Genomic DNA, 12826 nt, shown 5'->3' with positions numbered 1-12826 from the left:
AAATGGGCAAAGTCTAGTGTGCTGACAGTTACTGATTTTCAATAGGCATAGTGACAGCAAATGCATTTATGGGAAGTATATTGCTCATTATAAAGAATACATTGACGTAACAAACCAAAGGGTGAATCTCTGGACTGCTTGACATTGTAAAGACAAATGACTTTTATCTGTATGCAACAAATAGAATTTACTACTAACTATCTTTGTGAATATAAACAAAACTGTATACAACTTCCATGTAGATATAGGGTAATTGTGCTTAATATAATCAATAATATACTTACTCATGAGTCCACTCTATTAGCATGTTTAGAGAACAGTTCTAGCTCTTTAACTCTTAGATAAATTGATATCATTGCTCCCAGGAGCCTTAGATCCTGTAGTTATGGGGAGGTAAGAGCTAGGAATTTATCAGTGGAAGAAACTTAGTACACAGGTGAACTGTGTGATATTAAAGTGCATTAATTCTTAACTCCTACCGTTCTGCATATGAAGAAATATTGCTTTAGCTGTTTACTGCTTATCAAATAGGGATATGGTAGATGAAGTGGCTGTGACAGCCTCTTCCCATGTACTGTCTCATTTCTTTTCTTCTTTTCTTTTTCTTTTTTAAGGGAAGGCAAGGGGTGAGGGCAGAACCACACAGTGTTGATGGGATTTGGGCCAGGGAGATGAGAGAGCTAGGGAAGAGAAAAGAGAATGTTAAAAAAAAAAAGCGGGGGGGCTGTAAGAGGAAAAATACTAAACAGGTAAGGAAAGTGGAGAAAAAAGGGGAAGCAAGGAGAGGAGAAAGGCAAGGGGGGAGAGAAGAAGAGGGAAAGGCAAGCGATAAGAGAAGAAAAGGGAAGGATAAGAGAACGGACAAGAGACAGTAAAGAAGAGAGTCCTATGTACTGTCTCAGTTCACGTAGCAGTTCTTAATCAGATATTTGGGTGCTTGTTATGTGTATCATACTTTTTTTTTTTTTGAGACGGAGTCTCGCTCTGTCACCCAGGCTGGAGTGCAGTGGCCGGATCGCAGCTCACTGCAAGCTCCGCCTCCCGGGTTTACTCCATTCTCCTGCCTCAGCCTCCCAAGTAGCTGGGACTACAGGCGCCCGCCACCTCACCCAGCTAGTTCTTTTGTATTTTTCAGTAGAGACGGGGTTTCACCGTGTTAGCCAGGATGGTCTGGATCTCCTGACCTCGTGATCCGCCCGTCTCGGCCTCCCAAAGTGCTGGGATTACAGGCTTGAGCCACCGCGCCCGGCCTCATACTATTTTTGATACAGTGGAGAACAGATTGTTAGTGCAGGAGGCCTCCAAGTTAAAATAATTTTATTTAAAAAATATATTTATTGGAATATATTTTGTTTCCTTAAAAACAAATTTAGTGTGCCTGGATTATGTGCTATGTGATGAAATAAGTCATGAAGATTTATAAGCTATAATTCTTTATTACTTGGAGGAATTATGAAACAATGAACAGGAAAGTCAGAAGTAGATGAATGACTTGTAAGTTTTAGTTTTAGACCTGTTGCATTTGAGATGACAATAAGGTTGGAGATGTGAGACTAGAGCTTATGAGAAAGATCAGGACTGAGCCTATAGATTTGGCAATGATTTACACAGAGGTGGTAGTTGAAGACAGAAGAGTAGTTGAGTTCTCTGAGGAAAAAAATAAAGAGCAGTGGTTCTTAAATATTGGTATAAATGAGAATCAGGCTGGTCGTGGTGGCTCACGCCTGTAATCCCAGCACGTTGGGAGGCCTAGGTGAGTGGATCACCTGAGGTCAGGAGTTCAAGACCAGCCTGGCCAACATGGTGAAACCCTGTCTCTACTAAAAATACAAAAATTAGCTGGGCATGGTGGTGCGTGCCTATAATCCCAGCTACTCGGGAGGCTGAAGCAGGAGAATCTCTTGAACCTTGGAGGCAGAGGTTGCAGTGAGCTGAGATCTCACCATTGCACTCCAGCCTGGGCAACAAGAGTGAAACTCCGTCTCTCCCCCTCCCCCACAAAAATCAGAATCACCTGTGAAGCCTGTGAAAAATACAGATGCCCAGGCCCTACCATTGGTGGTTTTGATTCATTTAGGTGCAGGATGAAACCTGGGCATATCTATAATTTGAAAAATATCTCAGGGCTTCTCATGCACACCAAAATTAATCAGTGGTATTGAGAGAAGAACAAAGTAATGAGATTTTAACTCTGAATCTACCAGCTTCAAAGTTAAAATAAAAAGAATAAAGATAGATGACCAAAAGGAACAGTCAAAAAACTCTACACGATATTGGCTGGGCGCGGTGGCTCACGCCTGTAATCCCAGCACTTTGGGAGGCTGAGGCAGGTGGATGACGAGGTCAGGAGATCGAGACCATCCTGGCTAACACAGTGAAACCCCATCTCTACTAAAATTATGAAAAATTAGCCAGGCGTGGTGGTGGGCTCCTGTGGTCCCAGCTACTCAGGAGGCTGAGGCAGGAGAATGGCGTGAACCTGGGAGGCGGAGCTTGTAGTGAGCGGAGATCAGGCCACTGCACTCCAGCCTGGGCGACAGAGCGAGACGCTGTCTCAAAAAAAAAAAAAAAAAAAAAATTCTACTGGAGATTTATTAGTCATTTATTGAGTGTGTTCTCCTTATAGGGTTCTTATACCATTTTATGGTATGGAGTAAATGAAAGGGAAAAGGTAAGATACCAGAACAAAGATACCAATCTTAAATTATGCTTGAGGATTTCGGAAAGAATAGTTTAAAGCTAGATAAACAATAATTTACACATTTATAAATGTCAGAGGGTACAACCCTGTGTTTATCTAAAGTCAATTCAATTTCAGGCTGTGGGTAGAGCAGAGTAAAGTGGATGTTCAAAGGTATCAGTCACCAATTACCTAACCAAGATGTTTATAATATAGAGGGGTCAGGAACAGGCTGGTGAGAAGACAAGACGGAGCTATAGCAACAAAGAAAACATCTTTATATGGAAGTAGCATTCTGTTTCAGCCTCAGCTGCCTTTGGCTTGAAGACTTATTGGTGATAACTATAAACAGCTGGATTACGAGAGTGAGGATTGGAGCAGACAAAGTTCTTAGACTAAGATATTTCCCACACAAGGACCAGGATATTTCAGGCCAAGGGAGTAATTTTTTTTTTTTTTTGAGACAGGATCCGGCTCTGTCACCCAGGTTGGAGTGCAGTGGTGCAATACTGACTCACTGCAACCCCTGCCTCTTGGGCTCAGGTCAGCCTCCTACCTCAGCCTCCCAAGTAGCTGGGACTACAAGGCATGCACCATCACACCCCACTAATTTTTGTATTTTTTGTAGATATGGGTTTTGCCATGTTGCTTAGGCTGGTCTGAAACTCCAAGGGAGTAATGTTTTTCAGAAAGGTTATGGCCATTATGAAATGTTGCTCTGAAGTTAAGGAAGGTGATCTTTGAGAGTGCAGTTTTAGTAAAGTGGTAAGGATGCAAAACACATTGCGGACATTTAAGGAGATGAGTGAGTAGCAAAACAGTAGAGCTAGTAGACAGACTTTTCAGTTCAAGAAGTTTGTCAATCAAAGGAAGAGGAGAAATGGATGCAAACTTGAAGCATAGTGGGGTTAGTTGATTTTTTTTTTTCAAGGTAAGGAGATGGGTACGTTTGAAGGTGGAGAAGAAGGAATAAGTTGAGAGGGAGGTACTCAAGATACTTTTAGAAAGGGGCAATAATTGAGAGACCAGAGTCTTTGAAAATACTGAAGGATTAGCAAACTTTGGAACTTTGGAATAAAAAAGGAAACATTTTCTTTTTCTTTATTTTATTTTATTTTACTTTAAGTTCTGGGATACCTATGCAGAACACACAGGCTTGTTACATAGGTATACATATGCCATGTGATTTGCTGCACCTATCAACCCATCATCTAGGTTTTAAGCCCCACATGCATTAGGTATTCGTCCTAATGCTCTCTCTCCCCTTGCCCCCACTCCCTGACAGGCCCCGGTGTGTGATGTTCCCCTCCCTTGTCCATGTGTTCTCATTGTTCAAGTCCCACTTATGAGTGAGAACATGCGGTGTTTGGTTTTCTGTTCGTGTGTTAGTTTGCTGACAATGATGGTTTCCAGTTTCATCCATGTCCCTGCAAAGGACATGCACTCATTTTTTATGGCTGCATAGTATCCCATGGTGTATATATGTCACATTTTCTTTATCCAGTCTATCATTGATGAGCATTTGGGTTGGTTCCAAGTCTTTGCTATTGTGAATAGTGCTGCAGTAAACATGCGTGTGCCTGTGTCTTCATAGTAGAATGATTTATAATCCTTTGGGTGTATACTCAGTAATGGAATTGCTGGGTCAAAATGGTATTTCTGGTTCTAGATCCTTGAGGAATTGCCACATTGTCTCCCACAATGGTTGAACTAAGTTACACTCCCACCAACAGTGTAAAAGCGTTCCTATTTCTCCGCATCCTCGCCAGCATCTGTTGTTTCTGACTTTTTAAATGATTGCCATTCTAATTGGAGTGAGATGGTACATCATTGTGGTTTTCATTTGCATTTCTCTAATGACCAGTGATGATGAGCTTTTTTTCATATATTTTTTTGGCCGCATAAATGTCTTCTTTTGAGAAGTGGCTGTTCATATCCTTTGCCTACTTTTTGATGGGGTTGTTTGTATTTTTCTTGTAAGTTTGTTTAAGTTCCTTGTAGATTCTGGATATTAGACCTTTGTCAGATGGATAGATAGCACAAATTTTCTCCCATTCTGTAGGTTGCCTGTTCACCCTGTTGATAGTTTCTTTTCCTGTGCAGAAGCTCTTTAGTTTAATTAGATCCCATTTTTCAATTTTGGCTTTTGCTGCAATTGCTTTTGGTGTTTTAGTCATGAAGCCTTTGCCCATGCCCATGTCCTGAATGGTATTGCCTACATTTTCTTCTAGGGTTTTTATGGTTTTAGGTCTTATGTTTAAGTCTTTAATCCATGTTGAGTTAATTTTTGTATAAGGTGTAAGGAAGGGATTCAGTTTCTGTTTTCTGCATATAGCTAGCCAGTTTTCCCAACACCATTTATTAAATAGGGAATCCTTCCCCCATTGCCTTTTTTTGTCAAGTTTGTTGAAGATCAGATGGTTGTAGATGTGTGGTGTTATTTCTGAAGCCTCTGTTCTGTTCCATTGGTATATATATCTGTTTTGGTACTAGTACCATGCTGTTTTGGTTACTGTAATCTTGTAGTATAGTTTGAAGTCAGGTAGTGTGATGCCTCCAGCTTTATTCTTTTTGCTTAGGATTGTCTTGGCTACACGGGCTCTTTTTTGGTGCCATATGAAATTTAAAGTAGTTTTTTCTAGTTCTTTGAAGAAAGTCAATGGTAGCTTGATGGGAATAGCATTGAATCTATAAATTACTTTGGGCAGTATGGCCATTTTCGTGATACTGATCTTTCCTATCCATGAGCATGGAATTTTTTTCCATTTGTTTGTGTCCTTGCTTATTTCTTTGAGCAGTGGTTTGTAGTTCTCCTTGAAGAGATCCTTCACATTCCTTGTAAGTTGTATTCCTAGGTATTTTATTCTCTGTGTAGCAGTTGTGAATGGGATTTCACTCATGATTTGGCTCTCTGCTTGTCTATTATTGGTGTATGGGAATGCTTGTGATTTTTACACATTGATTTTGTATCCTGAGAGTTTGCTGAAGTTGCTTATCAGCTTAAGGAGCTTTTGGGCTAAGACGACAGGATTGTCTAAATATGCAATCATGTCATCTGCAAACACAATTTGGCTTTCTGTCTTCCTAATTGAATACACTTTATTTATTTCTCTTGCCTCATTGCCCTGGCCAGAACTTCTAATACTGTGTTGAATGAGAGTAGTGAGAGAGGGCATCTTTGTCTTGTGCCAGTTTTCCACAGGAAAACTTCCAGCTTTTGCCCATTCAGTATGATATTAGCTATGGGTTTGTCATAAATAACTCTTATTATTTTGAGATATGAGAGCTTTTAGCATGAAGGGGTGTTGAATTTTATTGAAGGCCTTTTCTGCATCTATTGAGATAATCATGTGCTTTTTGTCATTGGTTCTGTTTATGTGATGGATTATGTTTATTGATTTGCCTATGTTGAACCAGCCTTGCACCCCAGGGATGAAGCCAACTTGATTGTGGTGGATAAGCTTTTTGATGTGCTGCTGGATTCGGTTTGCCAGTATTTTATTGAGGATTTTTGCATTGATGTTCATCAGGGATATTGGCCTGAAATTTCCTTTTTTGTTGTGTCTCTGCCAGGTTTTGGTATCAGGATGATGCTGGCCTCATAAAATGAATTAGGGAGGAATCCCTTTTTTTTCTATTGATTGGAATAGTTTCAGAAGGAATGGTACCAGCTTCTCTTTGTACCTCTGGTAGAATTCAGCTGTGAATCTGTCTGGTCCGAGAGTTTCTTTTTCTTTTTTTTGGTTGGTAGGCTATTAATTACTGCCTCAATTTCAGAACTTGTTATTGGTCTATTCAGGGATTCGACTTCTTCTGGTTTTGTCTTGGGAGAGTGTATGTGTGCAGGAATTTATTCACTTTTTCTAGATTTTCTAGTTTATTTGCATAGAGGTGTTTATAGTATTCTCTGATGGTAGTCTGTATTTCTGTGGGATCAGTGGTGATAGCCCCTTTATCATTTTTTATTGCCTATTTGATTCTTCTCTCTTTTCTACTTTATTAATCTGGCTAGCAGTCTATCTATGATATTCAGTTAATCTTTTCAGAAAATCAGCTCCTGGACTCATTGATTTTTTGAAGGATTTTTCATGTCTCTATCTCCTTGTGTTCTGCTCTGATCTTAGTTATTTCTTGTCTTCTGGTGACTTTTGAATTTGTTTGCTCTTGCTTCTCTAGTTCTTTTAATTGTGATGTTTGGGTGTCGATTTCAGAACTTTCCAGCTTTCCGATGTGGGCATTTAGTGCTATAAATTTCCCTTTTAACACTGCTTTAACTGTGTCCCAGAGATTCTGATATGTTGTCTCTTTGTTCTCATTGGTTTCAAATAGCTTCATTATTTCTGCCTTAATTTCGTTATTTACCCAGTAGTCATTCAGGAGCAGGGTGTTCAATTTCCTTGTAGTTGTGCGGTTTTGAGCAAGTTTCTTCATTCTGAGTTCTAATTTGGTTGCACTGTGTTCTGAGAGACTGTTTTGATTTCCGTTCTTTTGCATTTGCTGAGGAGTGTTTTACTTCCAACTATGTGGTTGATTTTAGAATAAGTGCTATATGGTGCTGAGAAGAGTGTATATTCTGTTGATTTGGGGTGGAGAGTTCTGTAGACGTCTATTAGGTCTGCTTGGTCCAGAGCTGAGTTCAAGTCCTGAATATCCTTGTTAATTTTCTGTCTCGATCTATCTAATATTGACAATGGGGTGTTAAAGTCTCCCACTGTTATTGTGTGGGAGTCTAAGTCTTTTTGTAGGTCTCTAAGGACTTGCTTTATGAATCTGGGTGCTCCTGTATTGGGTGCATATATATTTAGGATAGTTAGCTCTTCTTGTTGAATTGATCCCTTTACCGTTATGTAATGCCCTTCTTTGTCTTTTTTGATCTTTGTTGGTTTAAAGTGTGTTTTATCAGACTAGGATTGCAACCCCTCCTTTTTTTTTTTGCTTTCCATTTGTTTGGTAAATATTCCTCCATCCCTTTATTTTGAGCCTATGTGTGTCTTTGCACGTGAGATGGGTCTCCTGAATACAGCACACTGATGGGTCTTGACTCTATCCAATTTGCCAGTCTGTGTCTTTTAATTGGGGCATTTAGCCCATTTACATTTAAGGTTAATATTGTTATGTGTGAATTTGATCCTGTCATCTTGATGCTAGCTGGTTATTTTGCCCATTAGTTAATGCAGTTTCTTCATAGTGTCCTTGTTCTTTATATTTTGGTGTGTTTTTGCAGTGGCTGGTACTGGTTTTTCCTTTCCACATTTAGTGCTTCCTTCAGGAGCTCTTGTAAGGTAGGCCTGGTGGTCACAAAATCCGACAGCATTTGCTTGTTTGGAAATCTCTTTTGCTTATGAAACTTATTTTGGCTGGATATGAAATTCTGAGTTGAAAATTCTTTTCTTTTCTTTCTTTCTTTTTTTCTTTTCTTTCTTTCTTTTTTTTTTTTGAGATGGCATCTCACTCTGTTGCCCAGGCTGGAGTGCAGTGGCGTGATCTCAGCTCACTGCAACTTCTGCCTCCCGGGTCCAAGTGATTCTTCTGCCTTAGCCTCCCGAGCAGCTGAGACTACAGGCATGTGCCACCATGCCCAGCTAATTTTTTTTTGGTATTTTTAGTATAGACAGGGTTTCACCATATTGGCCAGGCAGGTCTTGAACTCCTGACCTTGTGATCCTCCTACCTCGGCCTCCCAAAGTGCTGGGATTACAAGTGTGAGCCACTGCACCCGGCTGAAAATTCTTTTCTTTAAGAATGTTGAATATTGGCCCCCACTGTCTTCTGGCTTGTAGGGTTTCTGCAGAGAGATCCACTGTTATTCTGATAGGTTTCCCTTTGTGGGTAACCTGACCTTTCTCTCTGGCTGCCCTTAATATATTTTCCTTTGTTTCAATCTTGGAGAATCTGATGATTATGTGTCTTGGGGTTGCTCTTCTTGAGGAGTATCTTAGTGGTGTTCTCCATATTTCCTGAATTTGAATGTTAGCCTGTCTTGCCAGGTTGGGGAAGTTCTCCTGGATAATATCCTGAATTGTGTTTTTCAACTTGGTTCCATTCTCCCCATCACTTTCAGATACATCAATCAATCGTACGTTTGGTCTTTTCACATAGTCCCATATTTCTTGGAGGCTTCGTTTGTTCCTTTTCACTCTTTTTTCTCTAATCTTGTCTTCATGCCTTATTTCAGTAAGTTGATCTTCAGTCTCTGACATCCTTTCTTCTGCTTGATTGATTTGGCTGTTGATACTTGTGTATGCTTCACGAAGTTCTCCTGCTGTTTTTCAGCTCATCAGTTCATTTATGTTCCCCTCTAAACTGGTTATTCTAGTTAGCAGTTCCTGTAACCTTTTATCAAGGTTCTTAGTTTCCTTGCATTGGGTAGAACATGCTCCTTTAGCTCAGAGGAATTTGTTATACCCACCTTCTGAAGCCTACTTCTGTCAATTTGTCAAACTCATTCTCTGTCCAGTTTTGTGCCCTTGCTGGAGAGGAGTTGTGATCATTTTGAGGGGAAGAGGCATTCTGGTTTTGGGAATTTTCAACATTTTTGCACTGGTTTTTCCTCATCTTTGTGGATTTATCTACCTTTTTGATCTTTGAGGCTGGTGACCTTTGGATGGGGTTTTTGTGTGGGGGTCCTTTTTATTGATGTTGATGTTGTTGCTTTCCGTTTGTTAGTTTTTCTTCTAAGAGTCAGGCCCCTCTTCTGCAGGTCTGCTGCAGTTTGCTGGAGGTCCACTACAGACCCTGTTCACCTGGTTATCACCAGTGGAAGCTACAGAACAGCAAAGATTGCTGCCTGCTCCTTCCTCTGGAAGCTTTGTCCCAGAGGGGCACCAGCCTGATGCCAGCTGGAACTCTTCTGTATGAGGTTTTTCTAGATCCCTGTTGGGAGGTCTCTCCCAGTCAGGAGGCACCGGGGTCAGGGACCCACTTGAGGAGGCAGTCTGTCCGTTGGCAGAGCTTGAGTGGTGTGCTGGGAGAATCCTCCTTGTCAGGATCAGCTGCTCTCTTCAGAGCCGGCAGGCAGGAAAGTTTAAGTTCACTGAAGCTGTGCCCACAGACGCCCCTTCCTCCAGGTGCTCTGTCCCAGGGTGATGGGAGTTTTATCTATAAGACCCTGACTGGGGCTGCTGCCTTTCTTTCAGAGATGCCTTGCCCAGTGAGGAGGAATCTAGAGAGGCAGTCTGGCCACAGCTGCTTTGTCGCACTGTGTTGAGTTCCGCCCAGTCCAAACTTCACCTTTTCTTCTTCTTCTTCTTTTTTTTTTTTTTTTTGAGTTGGAGTTGGAGTTGTGTTCTTATTGCCCAGGCTAGAGTGCAATGGCATGATCTCAGCTCACTGCAACTTCCGCCTCCCAGGTTGAAGAGATTCTCATGCCTCAGTCTCTCTAGTAGCTGGGATTGCAGGCATGCACCACCACTCCCAGCTAGTTTTTTTTTTTTTTTTTCTATTTTTACTAGAGACATGGTTACACCTTGTTGGTCAGGCTGGTCTTGAACTCCTGAGCTCAGGTGATTTACCCACATCAGCCTCTTAAAGTGTTGGGATTATAGGTGTGAGCCACTGTGTCCAGCCAAAAAGAAACACTTTCAAAAATTTTCAAAACTGGAAATTGAAGTTAGTATAAATATACGATTAGTAATTATTTTACCAAAAGTGTTTTTTAGAACAAATTAATTTTGTTAAGTGATGAATAGATTTTACACTTTATGATGGGCAATAGAAATCTGACCATTTCAATTACCCTGTAATTTCTGCTAGGCAAATCTTTTTTTCAAAGGACTATTAATTAGAAGTGGTGTTAGCATAGGTAGAATGGCTGCTGATATCTAACATAAAGGTAACTAGTTCATTTATTTGTGAAGCTGTATTTTAAAACTTGAATATGTTTTATGCTGAAATAAACTAGAGAAATAAAGAGGTTATAATTATTCAAACTTCCCTATTTTCAAAGAAAATGAGCTATATAATGAAGTTGTCTGTATTTTCTAAATTTACTTTAAGAACTGTTATGACATCTACAGAAAAGAGTATGTTTAGGCCAGTTGTGGTGGCTCACACCTGTAATCCCAGCACTTTGGGAGGCTGAGGTGGGAGGCTTTCTTGGGCCCAGGAATTTGAGGCTACAGCGAGCTATGATCATGCCACTGTATTCTAGCTTGGGTGAGTGACAGAGCGAGACCCCCTCTCTACAGAAAAAAATTATATATATATATATATATATATATTTAGAAAGTTTCACGTTTTAGGAGAAAAATAAAAAACTATTCTGATGTCCAGAGATTTTGTCAGATGTCGAATAGCTTTAGGTCAATTGAATTTAGAATTATTTTTCTGTTAACATGGTATACACAAGAGCATCATGTGGAATCAGGTATTTTTAGTGAGTCTTTGGGACTTAAGGCTTTAAGAAATTAAAATTTAAGTATTAAATATCTCTCTAGGCTGGGCACAGTGGCTCACACCTGTAATCCCAGCACTTTGGGAGGCCAAGGCGGGTGGATCACCAGAGGTCAGGAGTTCGAGACCTGAGTCCCCGTCTCTACTAAAAATACAAAAATCAGCTGGGTGTGGTGGCGCACGCCTGTAATCCCAGCTACGCGGGAGGCTGAGGCAGGGGAATCACTGGAATCCGGGAGGCAGAGGCTGTGGTGAGCCAAGATCACACGTCACTGCACTCCAGCCTGGGCGACAGAGTGAGACTCTGTCTCAAAAATAAATAAATAATAAATAAATAAATAAATAAATAAATCTCTTACTGAAGCATTCAGTAAATGATCCATTTAATAAGTTTCAGGTCATTTACTTTTGAAAACTGATTTTTTAAAAAGGCTTTTACGATTTTTATTTTTAATAACAACAAAACTGGCTTCCTTTCAATCGTCTTTTATCTTTATTGGTGTATATAAAAGGAGAATGAATGTTTTGTGTTTATCATTGCCTAATTACTGTTTTGCAGTACATTATGTTGCTTGCAAGTTGCTGAGTATGTGTGAAGCTTCATTTGCCTCAGAACAAGGTATTCAACGACTGATTATGGTAAGTCTTAATTTAGGAGAAAGTGGAGATGAAATGAGATGGTTGTTACTTCTATGAAAATGGTTAAAGTTAGTGTGAAACTGGAAGGGGGCTGAATCTTTTAGTGCTATTCTTTTTTGGTGGTGTTCCTTTTATAATGATATATTTACTACAGTTAAAGTTCTCAGAATACTGTAGTTATTATAGTGGTTCAATGAACCAAATACTGAACTTATAATTCTGGGTTGATGATTTATTTTTTACTTTTCTCACCTCTAACTTGATAGAGTAACTGTTTCTTCATCTAAGGGAATGGTAATACTTAGTTCTAAATGAGTTTTTCAAATGAAAAATTTGAAGCACTAAGTAAATAAGGAAAAGAGTACAGGATTTGAAGTCTGAAGACCTAGGTTAGGTCTGCCACTGACTAGCTATGTGACATTGGAAGATTACTTAGTTTTCTCATTTGTAAAATGAAAATGGTAATATCTACCTTAGAGTGTTATAGAGTTAAAATTAGAGTTTTTGTGAAAAATGCTTTGTAAACTATAAAATGTATGCGTAAGTACATAGTGGTAGAATTTGTCCATGTAAAATGCTATGACAACAGCCTGATAAATCCTGTATCATATATAATATGATAAAACTGAGTTGAACTCAGGGTTCACCTTGCGTGTTTTCCTTATTTCAAAGATTGTAGCCACTCCAGTGCCTTCACACAGTTATAGCTTCTCCAGCTTTTAGGGTTGTTTAGAGTGGGACAGTCAGTTTGAATTGAGCTATTCCATCATGGCTGAAAGTGGAGGTCTTCCTCTTACATTTCTGTTATTTAGAAGATTTTAAAAAAATTTTTATTTTGAGAAGGAGTCACCCTGGCTGGAATGCAGTGGTGTGATCTGAGCTCACTGCAACCTCCATCTCCTAGGTTCAAGCAATTCTCCTGCCTCAGCCTCCCGAGTAGCTGGGATTACAGGCATGCGCCACCACGCCCGGCTAATTTTTGTATTTTTGGTAGAGACAGGGTTTCACCATGTTGGCCAGGCTGGTCTTGAACTCCTGACCTCAAGTGATCTGCCCACCTCGGCCTCCCAAAGTGCTGGGATTACAGGCGTGAGCCACTGCGCCCGGCCTAAAAGA

General features: G+C 40.1%; 1 protein-coding gene across 1 annotated transcript in view; it reads left to right on the top strand.

Moving 5' to 3' along the window:
- TEX11 (testis expressed 11) overlaps positions 1-12826 on the top strand; it is a 290530-nt gene that overhangs the window by 7636 nt on the left and 270068 nt on the right. Inside the window, exon 3 of the mRNA XM_015127634.3 lies at positions 11631-11710. Coding sequence (XP_014983120.3) covers positions 11631-11710 — 80 coding nt within the window. The remainder of the gene's footprint in view (positions 1-11630; positions 11711-12826) is intronic.

This window comes from Macaca mulatta, chromosome X, assembly GCF_049350105.2.
Source record: "Macaca mulatta isolate MMU2019108-1 chromosome X, T2T-MMU8v2.0, whole genome shotgun sequence".
Taxonomy (NCBI): Eukaryota; Metazoa; Chordata; class Mammalia; order Primates; family Cercopithecidae; genus Macaca; species Macaca mulatta.
The sequence above is the reverse complement of the archived record's forward strand: the minus strand, read 5'-3'. Positions and strand labels throughout refer to the sequence as shown.